This window comes from Electrophorus electricus, chromosome 2, assembly GCF_041902795.1.
Source record: "Electrophorus electricus isolate QZ-2024a chromosome 2, ASM4190279v1, whole genome shotgun sequence".
Taxonomy (NCBI): domain Eukaryota; kingdom Metazoa; phylum Chordata; class Actinopteri; order Gymnotiformes; family Gymnotidae; genus Electrophorus; species Electrophorus electricus.
Window position 1 is genome coordinate 3,642,501 of NC_137498.1, and position 17,500 is coordinate 3,660,000.

Genomic DNA, 17,500 nt, shown 5'->3' on the forward strand with positions numbered 1-17,500 from the left:
CTCCCAACCTCAGATTGACCTTTGGCTGTCAGTGTTTGTATGTGCATGCGATTGATGTGGGAGCGCAGTCACGTTTGTGTGTCTATAATGTGTGTGAGTGTGTGACTGTGTGTGTGTGTGAGTGCCATATGCTCTGCTCTGTAGGAAGATAAAGGATGAAGATGAAAAAAAACTAAGCTCCATCTGGATCCTACAGGGTGCGAATGTGTGTGTGTGTCAAATCAAATCAAAGTAATTGTCAGATGCATAGCCATACATAGTATAACTAGCAGTGAAATAGCTTTGATGACTGCTCTTCCCGTAGCCGAGGAGCAATAGATAGATAAAAATACACAGATCAGGGAAACGGATGCGGATGAATGAATAAATATGTTTAGATAAATAATGAATCAAAAGGGAATGTATGGATATGATTATATACAATGTCCAATTTTATCATTTTTGTGTGCGGTATGACAGTACAATATGGCGCAGTGCAAATAGCAGAAACAAAATGTGTCTAAGAGAAAGTGTATGATGTTGTACAATTGTGCAGTTATCCAGTTCGGGGTGAAGGTGTGCAGTATGGCACAGTGCAGATAGCAAAATAGCGAAATATGGGTGTGTAAGAGTGCGTATGAGTGGGTGAGTGCGTATGATGTTATCGTGAACATACGCAGAGTGGTCCCATCAGCTCCATCAGTTGCTGTGCTTCAGAGCCCGAAGGGCCTGCGCCAAGAACTGCTCCATCTCGGTCTCTCTGTATTGGTCTTCAGGGAGCGAAAGCACTTCCCTGACCTCAACAGAGAAGAGCCTGTTGTTGGGATGGGTGGGGTCCTTCACAATCCCCCTGGCTTTGGTCTGGAACCGCCTGTAATAGATGGTCTGCAGGTCAGGAAGTTCTGTATGAGTGATGCGCTCTGCTGAACGCACCACCCTCTGGAGAGCTTGTCTGTCCCGTTGGAGCTGTTCCCAAACCAGAATGTGATGTTCCCTGTTAGGATGCTCTCGATAGTGCAGGTGTAGAAGTTCCGCAGTACCTTGGAGGGCAGTCTGAAGTCTCTTAGGCGTCTGAAGTGGTAAAGAGGCTGACAAGCTGAAAGCAGCCGCGCAGTTGTAGGTGTACAGTGAGTAGAGCAGGGGGCTTAGGACACAACCCTGAGGAGCTCCAGTGCTGAGGGTGAGGGTGGATGAGACACAGTTGCCCACCTGTACCGATTGTGCTCCGTCTGTTAGGAAGTTGGAGATCCAGTCACACAGGGATGTATGCAGTCCTAGATCCTCCAACTTAGTAGTGAGTAGGGAGGGGATGATGGTGTTAAATGCTGAACTGTAGTCGACAAACAGCATTTTAACATAATTTCCCCTCCCTTCGTCCAGGTGAGTCAGTGTAGTGTGGAGCAGATGTGCAATTGCATCGTCAGTGGAGCGGTTGTGGCGGTATGCAAACTGCAGTGGGTCCATGGAGGCTGGCAGTGAAGCACTTTATCACAACCGGCGTGAGGGAAACAGGGTTTCATCGGGTCAGGGACGATGGTGGATCGTTTGAAACAGGATGGGGTGATACCCTGTGCCAGGGAGAAGTTAAAGAGAGGTGTGTGCGCATGCGTGCGTGCGAACTGTATTACAGTATCCACACGCACTACCACAGCAATACAAATGAATAAACCCGCTGACTCGGAGCTTGTTGCTGAGATGGGATTGATCTCCGGTCGGGCGCCGTCTCAACCTCAGGGACATGAAGGCCATCCAGAGAGGACACCAGAATTGTCCACGTCCACGCTGGTGTTTAGTGTTTAGTGCGCATCTCACTGGTAGAGAGAGAGACAGGCTGTTGATAATCTATCCCACTCATTACCAGAGAGAGCAACAGACAGGTTGTTGTACACGCGCTCATGTACACGCGCTCAAACACGCGCTCATGTACACGCGCTCATGTACACATACTTATGTACACGCGCTCATACACGCGCTCATGTACACGCGCTCATGTACACATACTTATGTACACGCGCTCATACACACGCTCATGTACACGCGCTCATGTACACATACTTATGTACACGCGCTCATACACACGCTCATGTACACACGCTCATGTACACATACTTATGTACACGCGCTCATACACGCTCATGTACACATACTTATGTACACGCGCTCATACACGCGCTCATGTACACATACTTATGTACACGCGCTCATACACACGCTCATGTACACATACTTATGTACACACGCTCATGTACACGTGCTCATGTACACGCGCTCATGTACACATACTTATGTACACGCGCTCATACACGCGCTCATGTACACATACTTATGTACACGCGCTCATACACACACTTATGTACACATACTTGTGCGTACGCTCATGTACACGCGCTCATGTACACACGCTCATGTACACGCGCTCATGTACACATACTTGTGCGCACATTAATGTACACACGCTCATGTACACACGATCATGTACACACGCTCATGTACACGCTCATCTACACATGCTCATGTACACACACTCATGTACACATACTTGTACACACACTAATACACACACACTCATTTTCACACACATATCCCTCTCTTGCACATTTTCTCTGATTAATGGTCTTTTTTGTCCTGGGAATTGATTTCTCTCTCTCTCTCTCTCTCTCTCTCTCTCTCTCTCTCTCTCTCTCTCTCAGTAAGTTCACTCAGATGAAGAAGAGACCTGCCTCTGCGGTGGGCTATAAACGACCAATCAGCCAGTATGCCAGGGTTGCCATAGCGATGGGAGCCCACTCCAGATACAGAGTATGTTTGGGGAGGTTTTTTTTGGATGTTAACGAGGAAGACATAAACTTTATTAATTACTTTATTAATTACTGCACTACTATGTGCTGTTAAGATATTATGAAGTGTTTTGTTAGTGGTCACGGGTTTGTTCCGTATATATGAGCGTGTGTTTGGGTTTTTTAGCTGCTAACCCTCTTTCACCATGAGGCATTTGTTTATTTATTTATGTTTGTTTGTTTATATATTTGTTTACTTATTTATGTTTGTCTGTTTGTTTGTGGGCCTTAACACAGGCAGAAAACATCATGCTTCTGGAGCTGGACATGACTCCGCCCACCCTGTTTCACATGGACTTCCCGAGGTCAGGGTCAGAGGCGGAGCCGAGTCAAGACGCGCTATTGGACAACGCTTCGTACAGAGAGAGGATGGCAGGGGGCCGGGTCAGGAAGTCTCGGTCATGGTCAGTGCGGCGTCGGGTTAATCCCGGAGAGCATTTGGATCTGTTGGGGAGACCCGAGGGGGGAAATAAGAAAGAATTATCACAGCACCGAGACAAATCGGGAAATTTAAGTGTGAATTGTACACTGCTTTCGGCAGGACCGTTACCTGGCTAGATTACCCGTATTAAATTAGAATTGGTGCTTGAAGTAATCTCGGATTAGCGGTGTTTTGGGATTAGACACAGGGAGCCCTAACCATTGCGTTATTCCTTGTGTGTGTGTGTGTGTGTGTGTGTGTGTGTGTGTGCGCGCGCAGGTGCCAGACTCTCCGGCCCACCTCCTCCTCAGGCTCACCCTTCTCTCTGGCATCCTCAGGGTCCAACAGCCTGCCACACGCCCACAGCGCTACCACAGCAACAGCTCACCAGTGAGGTTCCAGGGAACTCGGGCCTCGTCGCTTCTGCGGTGCACCAATGAGGGACGAGCAAAGGGTCACTCGTCCTGCCCCCTTCTCGTATTGTATGTTACCACTGCGCAAAACCTGGCCCAATCAGCCGAGGCTTCCCCCTGTTCAGCTCTGGCTCAGTACACCAATCAGAGAGCTGCGACTCTTTTGAGAAGAGTCCTACATGACTTTCTTGTTGTCTACTTTTTCTCACTATCCCTGCATCCTCCCGCTCTCTCTTTTGCTGCCAACATCGAGGGTCCGTTACGTACGTTATTTCGTCCAGTTCGTTCGAATTTTTGTTTTATTTCTCTGTTATTTTGCCTTTCTGAGACTGCTGGACGAACTCAAGACCTTTACTACCGACGTGCTGGGAAAATACACTCCAGAAGTCTTAGCCGGGGCAGGGGGACACGTACCGGAGAGGACGCTCCCAGAGCCCGCGCGTACGGAGCTCTGCGGTGGCGCCACTCTGGACTCCGACCTCTCTTGCTTCCTGTTTGGTCCGCTGTAAAGAGAACACTGGAAAACGAGAGAAAGAGGCATGGCCGACGAGTGGAGACGCCCTGCGCTTCTCTCTTTCCCGGAACTCCATCTGCACGTCTTTCTCTGCGCACGTGTGTGTGTGTGTGTGTGTCTTAGTGATGGAGCAGGGTCTCTGCTGGATTCCACCCAGAATGTATGCTCTGGAAGGTGGGATCTGGAATATGGGTTCTAGATCGCAGGCTCTGGAATGGCCAGAGGTGGGTGTGTTCTGCACAGAGTGGGTAGAAGAGACCGAGCGCGTCTTTCACGATAGCCGGGCCTGCCAACACGGTTCCTGCAAACACGACAGGGGGTTCGTCCATCAGCAAGCCGGAAGCTTTGTCTAGTGACACGAGACTTCTCACTGGAGCAGACGTGCCATAACGTAATGAGAGTGAAATCATCATGGAGACGCCTAATTGTGGCGTTAAAAAGGGGGGCTCGCAGTTGCAGGCAGACACCATAGTTTGATGGTTCTGGACATACAGCAGGAGGGAGTGGTTGACCTGCGTGGGAGGGTTACTTCTACCCATTCTGGGGGTCCGAGCTTCGCTTAAACCTTTAAATTTCTGCGCAAACTGGTACCAAAAGACATCGTAGGACGCACACAAATACACTTAATACAGATACCTGATCTGAAAGCTAAACACAAAGAGGATGTCTCGAGTTAACATACACAATGAAATGCGCACACACACAAACAAACACACTTAAAACAGATACATGATCTGAAAGCTAAACACAAAGATGGCGTCTCTAGTTAACATACACAGTGAATTGCACGTGTGCACACACACACATATCCTCTGGCCCATCCACCAGACTGGAACTGTACAGATAGATGAAGTCTCATTAAGAATAAGAACTGTGAATATTTGCGTGTGTTTAAATTGTGTGTTATTGGCTTATGGACTGTGCGATATCTCTGAACTACTGAAATAAAGCAAGAGATTACCAGTGAAAATATGTTCATCTGGATTGAAAGGCTGGTTTTGTCTGCTAATCCTGATCTGGATTATACTTCTTTTGGTTAGGAGAAAACACCTACACCTCTACCGCAACTGTACTGCTACCTCACCTACACCTCTACCAGTGTGTTTTAATACATTGCAGTGAGAAATCCAGTGTGCTATAATACAGTGCAGTGAGAAATCCAGTGTGTTATAATACATTGCAGTGAGAAATCCAGTGTGCTATAATACAGTGCAGTGAGAAATCCAGTGTGCTATAATACATTGCAGTGAGAAATCCAGTGTGCTATAATACAGTGCAGTGAGAAATCCAGTGTGCTATAATACAGTGCAGTGAGAAATCCAGTGTGCTATAATACAGTGCAGTGAGAAATCCAGTGTGCTATAATACAGTACAGTGAGAAATCCAGTGTGCTACACTCATCATCCGTGCTATCAGAAGTGCCTGCCTTACACTGTTACACACTGTTACTTACTCTGTCCTGTTAGAGGTGTGCAGTTAGTCCCCACCAAACAGCGCTGCTTTACAGACTCTGAGCCGGTTTACATTAAAATGTTTGTGTGTAAGGCACACCAATTTAGAGAGTGCGGTAAATTAATCTCTCTCTCTCTCTCTCTCTCTCTCTCTCTCTCTCTCTCTCTCTCTCTCTCTCTCTCTCTCCTAGATCTAGGCATTAATATTTAACAACGAGCTACACACACGGACACGCTCCTGTTACGATGGGTCAGCGAAAGCAGGGTCGTGTTCTCTTTAACCTCCCACTCAGACAGATTTCCCCTTTCAGCGAAAGTCGTCGCCGCGGGAAACGGAACGCTGTCCGACACGGAGCACTCAGTCTCACATGCCCTGATGAACTCTGGGGCCAGACAGTACAAGCCAAGCGGGTCATCTTGTACACACACACACACACACACACACGATGACTGGCAAGCTCAGTGTGAATGCTTGTGTATGTTCGTGTGTGAGAGAGAGATCTGATCAGGACTGGCCTAAAAATATTCAGTTATACCTGCCTCATCACTTCTGCAACAAATGACATTGAACTGTTTGACTGGTACCAGTTCTAATTTTCTCATTTTAAACTGGTTCTCTTACTCAGGACCATTAGAACTCGGTTTTCTGCTTCACTCGTGGTTTTCTGGTGTCACTATGCCCTGGCTCGCCTAATAAAACACTTGGAAGCCCCGCCCATGGCCACTGAGAGCCCCACCCAGAGTGGTTGCAAGCCCCGCCCACGGTCAGCGCAAACAGCCTCGCCACACGCGTGCAGTGTGTGAGAGCAAGAGAAATGGACAGAAAACGCGGAGAGAGAGAGAGAGAGAGAGAGAGAGAGAGAGAGAGAAGCTCTGTGAAACAGGAGGAGGGTAAAAAATGAGACGAAAGAGAGAGCGGAAGGTGAGGGGCGGGTGTAGGCGACGACAGGGACGCTGCCGGAATTGTAAGAGAAGCGGGATGCGAGGCGGATACTGGGAACAGGACCAGAAATCCATCTCTGTTGCCATGACAACCCCCTTCCCCCCTCCCGGCTGCGCTTTCTTCCGAAGCGTCGCGGTTCGTATTATGCGCTTATTTGCGCTTATTTCTGCCTGTCCCACCTGCCCCCGGGCTCTCACGTTTCTATTACTGTACGTGAGGAAAGTTTTAATGCTCATCCTTCAAAGACAAACGTCCCTTTACGCGTCCAGTACAGTCTGGCTTCTTTTCTTTGTATGCAAACCACGCACGTGTTTAAAAGCCTGAAAGCTACGCATGCGGATTTCCAGAGGAGTTATAAACCACTCCAAACTGTGCAAAGGCTGATCTTGCTGCCCGTGGCGTTAGGAGTCGTTGAAATGAGCGAAGGTCATTTCTGATGTACGCGCATGCGCATTTCATCCTTGCCGTTATTCACGGCGCCCCCGTAGCTTGCAGCAGGACACTCGCGCCATCTGCTGGACAAGGAGCGAGTTACAAATGGGCAAAGCGACACTTTGAGACTTGATATCAAATTGATATCAATCGACGCGAATTGCGGTGGGTTTGTTTGTTTTTTTCTTCTTCGCCTTCATGTTTGCGTTTTACAGAACGCGACGAATTGAAGATCCAGAGGTCTGAGTCATTCAGAGCAGATGATAAGTGATTTCTAAAAATGAATCCGTTCTCCTTATTCCTCTTATTAGCTTTAAGATACAGTTTCCATTGTTCGGTCAGGATGGGCCCGTCAATTACTGCTGATCTGGTTTTAAAGCGCAGTTACCCGCAGCTACCGCCAGGTGGCAGTGGATAAACATTCTGTTTATATTGACCAGCTAGTTACCGCACCAAATAAGGGTTTGTGCAACGTCTGCACAGCCTAGATAATTTGGGAACTTCTGAGCACTCTCCTTTCTCCACGCCCACCTCTCTCTCTCTCTCTCTCTTTCTCTTTCTCTTTCTCTCTCTCTCTCGCTCTGTGTATTATTACATTGTCATTACAGTATTATTACATTGTTATTGCAGTATTATTACATTCTGCCATTACATTATTATTACATTTTCATTGCAGTATTATTACATTGTCATTACAGTATTACTGCATTACTATATTACTGCATTACAGTATTAATGCGCTGGGGCGTGTGTTTGGTAACAGTGGGCTCTGGGGCGAGTGTTTGGTAGTGGTAAGCGCTGGGGCGTGTGTTTGGTAGCGATGGGCTCTGGGGACGTGTGTTTGGTAGCGGTGGGCTCTGGGGGCGTGTTCTTGGTAGCGGTGGGCACTGAGTGTGTGTTTGGTAGCAGTGGGCACTGAGTGTGTGTGTTTGGTAGCGGTGGGCACTGGGTGTGTTTGGTAGCAGTGGGCACTGAGTGTGTGTGTTTGGTAGCGTGGGCACTGAGTGTGTGTTTGGTAGCGGTGGGCACTGAGTGTGTGTTTGGTAGCGGTGGGCACTGAGTGTGTGTTTGGTAGCGGTGGACACTGAGTGTGTGTTTGGTAGCGGTGGGCTCTGGGGACGTGTTTGGTAGCGGTGGGCACTGAGTGTGTGTTTGGTAGCGGTGGGCACTGAGTGTGTGTTTGGTAGCGGTGGGCACTGAGTGTGTGTTTGGTAGCAGTGGGCACTGAGTGTGTGTGTTTGGTAGCGGTGGGCACTGAGTGTGTTTGGTAGCGGTGGGCACTGAGGATGTGTGTTTGGTAGCGGTGGACTCTGGGGACGTGTTTGGTAGCGGTGGGCACTGAGTGTGTGTGTTTGGTAGCGGTGGGCACTGAGTGTGTTTGGCAGCGGTGGGCACTGAGTGTGTGTTTGGTAGCGGTGGGCACTGAGGATGTGTGTTTGGTAGCGGTGGACTCTGGGGACGTGTTTGGTAGCGGTGGGCACTGAGTGTGTGTTTGGTAGCGGTGGGCACTGAGGATGTGTGTTTGGTAGCGGTGGACTCTGGGGACGTGTTTGGTAGCGGTGGGCACTGAGGGCGTGTGTTTGGTAGCGGTGGGCACTGAGGGCGTGTGTTTGGTAGCGGTGGGCACTGAGTGTGTGTTTGGTAGCAGTGGGCACTGAGGGCGTGTGTTTGGTAGCGGTGGGCACTGAGTGTGTGTTTGGTAGCGGTGGGCACTGAGTGTGTGTGTTTGGTAGCGGTGGGCACTGAGGATGTGTGTTTGGTAGCGGTGGACTCTGGGGACGTGTTTGGTAGCGGTGGGCACTGAGTGTGTGTTTGGTAGCGGTGGGCACTGAGTGTGTGTTTGGTAGCGGTGGGCACTGAGTGTGTGTTTGGTAGCGGTGGGCACCTAACTTGCAACAACCCCTGTCCCAGACAAGAAACCTGTATGGAAAACGGTGCAACAGCAACAGGTGCCCCATCCAAAGCTTCCAGGTGGATCTGGAATATATCAAGCCCGTATTCCAGGGTCATGACTTCCTCCCGCCTCCGTTCGGCACTAACCAGGGCAACCGGAGAACATGCTGGTCCGCTTTAGTCATTTGTGTTACACGACACTCATGCCTCGCGAGGCTCGTGCATCGGCCAACCAATCCAGCCTCGCGCATCACAAAGAGCTCCGCTGCGGTCGCAGATGCGGCCGTGACTGCGTTGGACAAATGCAAGCAGTAAAGTGGCCACCGCCTTCCCCGACCGACTGAGGCTCTCATGGCGACCACCCGGATTAATCTGCACGCATTTGGCCTCGAGAAGTATGCACTGCGACTTAGGAGGAGCGCGCGATGGCTCGTGCGATCAAAGAACCGATAAGAATCGTGCCTGTGTGTGTGCGTGCGTGCGTGCGTGATAGTGTGTGTATGAGTGAGAGAGAGAGAGAGAGAGAGAGAGAGAGAGAGAGAGAGAGAGATGGTATTTCTTCGCACAGTCGCAGCGCGATTACGGCAAAGCGCAGCGCTATCCCCCCGTTATACCGGAGCACGCGGGACCAGACCGCCTCCGTTAGCGTGCGTGTGTGTGTCACGGAGTTGAAGCTGCGAGGTTACCGCCGGTGACCGAGCACGCGGGGCGCTTTTCTCCCTCCCGGGGGGTGTCCGACGCCGCCGCGCCAACGTACCTGCGGAAATGCGTCTCGGTGAGTGGCTGCAGCTTCACTTCCCTTCGAGTTTGTAGGAGGTGTTTATGCGTGAGCGACCGTAGCTCGCGCTACCGGAGCGGAACAGCGCGCCATGTTTTCGATCCGCGTGACCCCCACGGAGCCGACCGTTCGGTTGAGATTACGGTTAGGACGGAGTTAAACGTGGGTTTGTTTGTTTTGCTACAACATGGCCGCTCGCTTTCGGCTCTCCCGTTACCTTACAAAAGTGGTTTGAGACGCCTTCGGGCTGAGCGCGCGACACTTTTCCGCTCGCTCGACTTTCGGTAGTTCGGTAAGTTTTGATGCGTTTTCGTCGGTGAACGACCTGCAGCCCCGGGGCCGCGCGAGCGAGCGACAATCACGCCCGTTCATTGTCTGATGTGTCGGTGGCTGTTGGCGGGACTGACGGGACGCGGAGCTGCGGGCGAGTCGCGTGGGTGAACAGCCCCGCGAGCCGAGGCGCGCGGGGGGCAGGTGCGCGGGCTGGTCCGCGCGACTTCTTCCGTTCGAGCCCGTTTTGTGCACGCACGTAATCGGAGGAGGAAAAGGAGGCGGACGTGGTGATAACGCGGACAACGCGCGAGTTTCACACGGTGCTGGTGTAAGTAGCTGCATGTTTCCGCTTCTGGAAACTAATCCTGCGTTTGTGTGAAGGGGTGAGACTTTAAAAAAAGGCTCTGTGGCATTTTATGACCTCTCCAGCTGTGTGTGTGTGTGTGTGTGTGTGTGAGTGTGTGTGTGTGTGTGTATGTGTGTGTATGTGTGTGTGTGTGTGTGTGTGTGTGTGTGTGTGTGTGTGTGTGTGTGTGTGTGGTAAAACTGTCAACGAAAGTAGGTTCAAGCCATCACAGGCCAAAAATACTACAAACCCCTGTATGTAGATGGGGTGTGTGTGTGTGTGTGTGTGTGTGTGTGTGGGTGGTAGGTACCTGGGGGGTCCTGTTCGGTCTTGAGTTTATATGAGAGATGGAAACGATCCCTGATGTGTGTAAGGTTTTTGTCCATGTTATCTATAACACACACGCATCAGCATGTAGTCAGTTATCCTAACTCAAGCATATAGTCTGATTCTCACACATACACACTTCATGCCAGTTTTGACCTAGAGAATGTACGGAATGCGATTCTCCCCAAGTGACATACAACCTACCTGGTACAGACAGACAGACAGACAGACAGAGAGAGAGATGCATGAAGTGACTGAATAGCCTCACCCAGAATTAGTACTTCATAAACTGTCATTTGATTCTGGCAACCCTAAAAGGTAGGGGGTGTGTGTGGGGGGTGGGGGGGGGGGGGCAAAGTTCTGTATGCATTTTTGAAAGTGTGCTTGTCCTGTTTAGTTGAATTCTGTTTTTAGAATCTTATCTTTTTAATCTTGTAATTGTGACTTATTTATTTATAGTTGATGTTGTTGTTTGTTGTTATTACTGTTGTTATTATTATTAACGGAGATAAACAACAGACCCCTCAGAGTGGAAACCTCTATGATTGGTCAGCCTTCTCAGGCCATGTCAGTACGCTTGGTGTGATGAGTGATGCGATTGGCAACTGGCAGCTCTCAGCTGTGACACGGTACACACGCCGCTCGCTACTGAACACACTCTCGCGTGACTTGTTGATTGGCTGGATTGCTGATCGGTTGGCTTTAGCTGTGTGGTTTGACTTTAAAGTGCAGCTCTTTCCTGGTGGGAGGAAGGGGGGTGTGTCTCACTCACTGTGGAGTATTTTAGAGCATTTTGCTGTGTCTCGGTGACCTAATTGTTCAAGTGTGCCAGTGGTAAAAAATAAAAAATCACGCACCCCCCCCCCCCTCTCTCTCTCTCTCTCTCTCTCTCTCTCTCTCTCTCTCTCTCTCCACACACCTGTCTCCAGTGTGAGTGCTCTGAAAGGGTGCGGAGTGTGCGATTGTTTGCACAGTGTTGTCTGTATTACTGTTTCAGTCTGTGTGTGTGTGTGTAAGAGAGAGAGAGAGAGAGCGCCAAACCTTGCCTCTTTCTGCTTTAGTCCATGCAGGGGTATGTGCATGAAGGTGGGTGGGTGTGTGTGTGTGTGTGTGTGCGCACGCGCGTCTGTCCCCTGACTTACTTGCTCTTATGTGTCTCTCTCACACACACACACACACACACACACACACACACACACACACGCACACACACACACACACTTCCCGCAGTCTTGGAATCTGAGACATTAGTTTATATAGAGAAACTCGCACAGACTGCCTGTCATCTGCTCCTTATAGCAACAGGCTCGGAAATAGCAGTACCGGGTGGACAGCCTGGCAGCTCGTCAGCTGATCCGGGGTCTGTTTTTATCTTCCTTACTCTTCTAACGATGGGAATGTGCTGAAGAGAAGGTGTTCTTGGATCAGTGTAACTGAGACGGTGATTGGAAGCGTCAAGGGAAAGGGTGTGTGTGGGGGGGGGGGTGGGGGTGGGCAAAATTAAAGGGAGAGAGGGGGATTAAAGACTTGTAGGGGCAAATGGAGCAGAAAATAAAGGCTGGCTGGAGTGAACGTGGAGAGGAAGAGATGAGGAGGAACATTTTTTCCCAGCCGTAAACCTTTTGTTACGCTCCCAGAGGGAGTTATCGGATTAGCCAAAATCAGATAGCGAGACAGAGGGAGAGATGAGTGAATGAAGTTGAAAGAATATATAAAGAGAGAGAGAGAGAGAGAGAAAGAGAGAGACTTTCTTTTTATCAAGCAGGCCAATGTCTTATTTTCAGACAACCTGCTGCTTTAGACGCACACACACACACACACACACACACACACACACACATTGTTTTGTTGTCACAGGGCAAGACATTCTGTGATTGGTTCATGCCACAGCGACTGTTGCAGGTAAAACGGTCAGTGCTGAAGTTGTAGACGCACAGGCAGATGACATAGAAATGACGTGTGTGGGTGTTTTTATGGCCATGTGTGATTTGAGCGTGTATGGGTGTATCAGTGTGTGTCTGGCAGTTTGTGTTTATTGACGTGCGTGTGTGTGGGTGTGTGTGTGTGTGTGTGTGTGTGTGTGTGTGTATGTGTGTGTGTGGGTGTGTGTGTGTGGCTGAGTGTGTGTTTACTAATGTATGCGTGGCTGTGTGTGTGGGTGGGTGTCTGTCCAGATGTGTGTTAACTGACGTGTATGTGTGAGAGATACTGAGGATCGCGTTGCTGTCTGATGATGTATAAGCCCTTGCAGGATGACCTGTCCGTCCCTGTTGTCGTGGTTACCGTCGCCATGGCAACGTTGTCACAACAACGTGCCTGCCTTTTTCCACGGGCCGAGAGGAAGGAAAAAAGACCGACCGGAGGGCATAGGTGACGTTCGACGGGGAAAGGTCACAGATGCGGCGAGGGTAGGATTCCCGCCACCCCGATTTCTTCACCGGCTGGAAAGAGCAAACTCCGGACCGAAATCCCGGTCACCGGCCAGCGACCCACTTTTACGCGCGAAAACCCCCCGAGAGAACAGAACGTGACACAAACACAACACTTGAGTACCAGAGAAACGATTCTTGCGAAGGCAGAGATGTCTGAGGATAGACGTGCGCGCCTTTGCTTGTTATCAGCTGGGCCTTCCGAACACGCACGACAAAGATTACAGCGCTACGGTCAAAACCGCCGAAGTAACGAATCCTGTCCCTGACCCATCCACGCTAAAAAACCCCAAACAAACAAAAGCAGACATACAAAAATAACACACAGAAACGGGGGCGTCTCGGGGACAGCTTGTGAAGACGACTCTGCGCGAGTTTACGAATGACCGGACCGAGAAACCGTCTGGCCTGTGTGTCCTGTAAAAGTTCAGGAGCTCGGTAACGACTACATCCCCTGATACTGACAAGAATCCGCCCCACTGCTAAAACTGGATCACACACACACACCCTTAAATACTCTTACCCGAGCACATGACTACCCAGTCTAATTATGACCTGTAGAAATACACACGCGCGCGTCACCTGTCTCTACTGCTGTAGCTGGCCGCTCCTTGTGAAATCCCGGCGGGCCGCCATGAAGGAACGTGCGAGCAGCGCACGCACTCTGTCGTGAGCTCTGCGCCTCTGCCCGTGGTGTCCAGCAGCTATTGCCGGGTAACTGCCACACGCCCGGTGGGGTAACTGGGTTGGAAACAGGCTCTACAGCTGTCTAAGCTCATGTGGGCTTGGGGCGGGGGCACAGGTTGGTACAAGAATAGCAGGGGGTCACACATCACCGTCATCTACCCCCCCCCCCTCTCTCTCTCTCTCTCTCTCTCTCTCTCTCTCTCTCTCTCTCTCTCTCTCTTTCGTATTTTTGGGTTATTGTCAGGTTTGTCGAGGCAAAAGGAGGCCGAGAAACGCGAGACGCACAGACGAGACTTTGCAACGGCGGACCGAATATGCCGGGCTTCTGCACAGAAACACCAGAGGGGTCACCTGACAAGGGCGATATTAATAATCGGGTGATCTGGAACGAAGGAGGGGCTCGTGGGTAGTGTAGTGCTCCTTGCGTGGAGGGGCCGGAAGGCGTTAGAGTGTGTTTACACAGAGGCGTGTGTTGTCTGGATGCTTGCTGTGTGTGTGTGTGTGTGTGTGTGTGTGTGTGTGTGTGTACTGAACCACTGCAGTGGTTCACCAACTCTGGCATATTTCGCGCTGTACTGTAATAATAGTTGTGTAAACTGTAAGCCGTGACGTGACCTTTGTACGCTGTACGAGTCTCTGTCTGTGTGTTTTGTGTGCTTGTTTGTATATTTGGTGGGGGCGTGCGCGCGTGTGTGTGTGATGGATTTATTGATGTCTTGTGTTCTCTGCATAGATCATGGCTGGTGTGTTCCCAGGCCGTAAGATTAACTCTCTTTTCCCTTGGGCGGGGCTACCACGATCGGCCAATGGCCTGTTCGATAGAGAGTGGGGCTAGATGCCACCTTATCAAAAGACACACGATGTGGGCGAAGTAGCGGCAGTCGCGCATATTTTAACAAAAAATAGCAGTAAATTAAAATTAACATGCTTAATAAATTAAAATATGCATAATTTAAAATGAATATGCATAATATAACCAGTCGTCAGTCATTATAGGACCTGAATAGCAGCAGATTACGTAAAAATAAGTTGTCCTGTAGTCACACAGGTGTCAAGTGCCATGAGCGCAGTCACGTTCTCGTACCAGCGAAATATGCTGGCAGCACTTGCTGGTCGTCGTTTAAGATCAGATCAGATCAGATAACCCAGCACCTTGTTCAGCGATCACCCATAGCGTCACCGTTTGGTCGTTCGGTTGGTGGGAGGAATGTCTGCTGGTGTTGATGGGAAGTGCCTACAGCCAGATTCTGCATGTTTTAAAATCTTTTTACCGATGATGTCGCCATCGGGCGCTGTGTGTGATGCTCTCTCTCTCTCTCTCTCTCTCTCTCTCTCTCTCTCTCTCTCTCTCTCTGTCTCTCTCTCCTCCTTTTCAGACTCCACTCTGGCCCCTTGACGCTTGTTCAGCTGCAGTCACTGAATAGGTAAGAAATAAGCGTGTCTAGAGTGTGTCGGCAGTGTGTGTGCACAGGCACCAGAACTCTGCTCGTGTTAGCATGAGTCCGTGCGTGTTTGTGTGTGCGTGTTTGTTTGTTACACCAGAACATTTAACGTTCTTTCCTCCTGTGTTGAGGTTTGAATCCTTTTAAAGGAAAATAATTTATATCCTCCAAGAACGTCTCTCTTCTGTGTGTTAGCCACGCGTCTCTCTGCTGTGTGTTAGCACGACTCTGTGTTAGCCACGCGTCTCCCTGCTCTGTGTTAGCACGACTCTGTGTTAGCCACGCGTCTCCCTGCTCTGTGTTAGCACGACTCTGTGTTAGCCACGCGTCTCCCTGCTCTGTGTTAGCACGACTCTGTGTTAGCCACGCGTCTCTCTGCTGTGTGTTAGCACGACTCTGTGTTAGCCACGCGTCTCTCTGCTGTGTGTTAGCACGACTCTGTGTTAGCCACGCGTCTCTCTGCTGTGTGTTAGCACGACTCTGTGTTAGCCACGCGTCTCTCTGCTCTGTGTTAGCACGACTCTGTGTTAGCCACGCGTCTCCCTGCTCTGTGTTAGCACGACTCTGTGTTAGCCACGCGTCTCTCTGCTGTGTGTTAGCACGACTCTGTGTTAGCCACGCGTCTCTCTGCTGTGTGTTAGCACGACTCTGTGTTAGCCACGCGTCTCTCTGCTGTGTGTTAGCACGACTCTGTGTTAGCCACGCGTCTCTCTGCTGTGTGTTAGCACGACTCTGTGTTAGCCACGCGTCTCTCTGCTGTGTGTTAGCACGACTCTGTGTTAGCCACGCGTCTCTCTGCTCTGTGTTAGCACGACTCTGTGTTAGCCACGCGTCTCCCTGCTCTGTGTTAGCACGACTCTGTGTTAGCCACGCGTCTCTCTGCTGTGTGTTAGCACGACTCTGTGTTAGCCACGCGTCTCTCTGCTGTGTGTTAGCACGACTCTGTGTTAGCCACGCGTCTCTCTGCTGTGTGTTAGCACGACTCTGTGTTAGCCACGCGTCTCTCTGCTGTGTGTTAGCACGACTCTGTGTTAGCCACGCGTCTCTCTGCTGTGTGTTAGCACGACTGTGTTAGCCACGCGTCTCTCTGCTGTGTGTTAGCACGACTCTGTGTTAGCCACGCGTCTCTCTGCTCTGTGTTAGCACGACTCTGTGTTAGCCACACGTCTCTCTGCTGTGTGTTAGCACGACTCTGTGTTAGCCACGCGTCTCTCTACTGTGTGTTAGCACGACTCTGTGTTAGCCACGCATCTCTCTGCTGTGTGTTAGCACGACTCTGTGTTAGCCACGCGTCTCCCTGCTCTGTGTTAGCACGACTCTGTGTTAGCCACGCGTCTCTCTGCTGTGTGTTAGCACGACTCTGTGTTAGCCACGCGTCTCTCTGCTGTGTGTTAGCACGACTCTGTGTTAGCCACGCGTCTCTCTGCTGTGTGTTAGCACGACTCTGTGTTAGCCACGCATCTCTCTGCTGTGTGTTAGCACGACTCTGTGTTAGCCACGCGTCTCTCTGCTGTGTGTTAGCACGACTCTGTGTTAGCCACGCGTCTCTCTGCTGTGTGTTAGCACGACTCTGTGTTAGCCACGCGTCTCTCTGCTGTGTGTTAGCACGACTCTGTGTTAGCCACGCGTCTCTCTGCTGTGTGTTAGCACGACTCTGTGTTAGCCACGCGTCTCTCTGCTGTGTGTTAGCACGACTCTGTGTTAGCCACGCGTCTCTCGTCCTCTCCACCTTTCCGGTCAGTGTGTTGTGTCCTACACACAAACGGTTGTTTATTGTAGCAACATTGTAGCATTACATGTGACATTACGCGTGCGTGTCGGCTGGGTGTGCGTTACCATGACAGCGTAGTGTTTACCCTGCACTTAGCAGGGCACAGCTAATCAGTGCTAATAGCAGGGAAGAGGGGATCACTAGGCCTTTGGTTGCTACAGGTTACTCGCTGCTGGAATGTTTTAGCAGTGTGGCGCTAGCCAAAAGTTCTGTCTGTGTGTGTGTTTTGACAGCGTTGGCTTTTTGAGTCACTCGTGTCTGTGTGTGTGTGTGTGTGTAACGTGATCGGAAAAGTGGATTAAAGGAAAGCAAAAACAACGTCACAAACAAGACGTATAAAGTGTATGGACGTGTGTGTGTGTGTGTGTGTGTGTGAGATTGAAAGAGAGAGAGAAACTGAGATGGGGTGGATATTGTACTGATACTGTGGTTGTGTGTGTGTGTGTGTGTGTGTGTATGTATTTGCATGTGTGCTGTGAACTATTTAATCCTCAAGAAAGTACATTTGAAATCCCACTAAGGACAAATATAGTCTGGAAATGTGATTATTATTTTTGTCCTTCT

The 17,500-nt window shown here is 50.2% G+C and overlaps 2 protein-coding genes and 1 long non-coding RNA gene across 18 annotated transcripts in view; 2 read left to right on the forward strand and 1 right to left on the reverse strand.

The window, feature by feature from the left end:
• The window catches only part of kif3ca (kinesin family member 3Ca), a 13,290-nt gene extending 8,154 nt beyond the window's left edge, over positions 1-5,136 (forward strand). Inside the window, exons 6-8 of the mRNA XM_027031394.3 lie at positions 2,670-2,778; positions 3,054-3,220; positions 3,517-5,136. Of these exons, the coding sequence (XP_026887195.2) occupies positions 2,670-2,778; positions 3,054-3,220; positions 3,517-3,631 (391 nt within the window). The 3' untranslated portion in view covers positions 3,632-5,136. The remainder of the gene's footprint in view (positions 1-2,669; positions 2,779-3,053; positions 3,221-3,516) is intronic.
• On the reverse strand, positions 3,161-10,948 carry LOC145646176 (uncharacterized). Its single transcript, XR_014116144.1, has 3 exons — positions 10,812-10,948; positions 10,591-10,671; positions 3,161-3,260 (listed from the first exon to the last, which is right to left on the reverse strand). It is a non-coding gene; the product is annotated as an uncharacterized LOC145646176 (long non-coding RNA).
• The window catches only part of dtnba (dystrobrevin, beta a), a 23,231-nt gene continuing 14,812 nt past the window's right edge, over positions 9,082-17,500 (forward strand). For 3 of the 16 annotated variants that reach the window (XM_081695414.1, XM_081695417.1, XM_081695415.1), the window contains exons 1-2: positions 9,083-9,278; positions 15,100-15,147. In XM_081695414.1, the coding sequence (XP_081551540.1) occupies positions 9,235-9,278; positions 15,100-15,147 (92 nt within the window). In that variant the 5' untranslated portion in view covers positions 9,083-9,234. The other 13 variants (XM_081695418.1, XM_035528814.2, XM_081695419.1 and 10 more) reach the window with 12 other exon arrangements.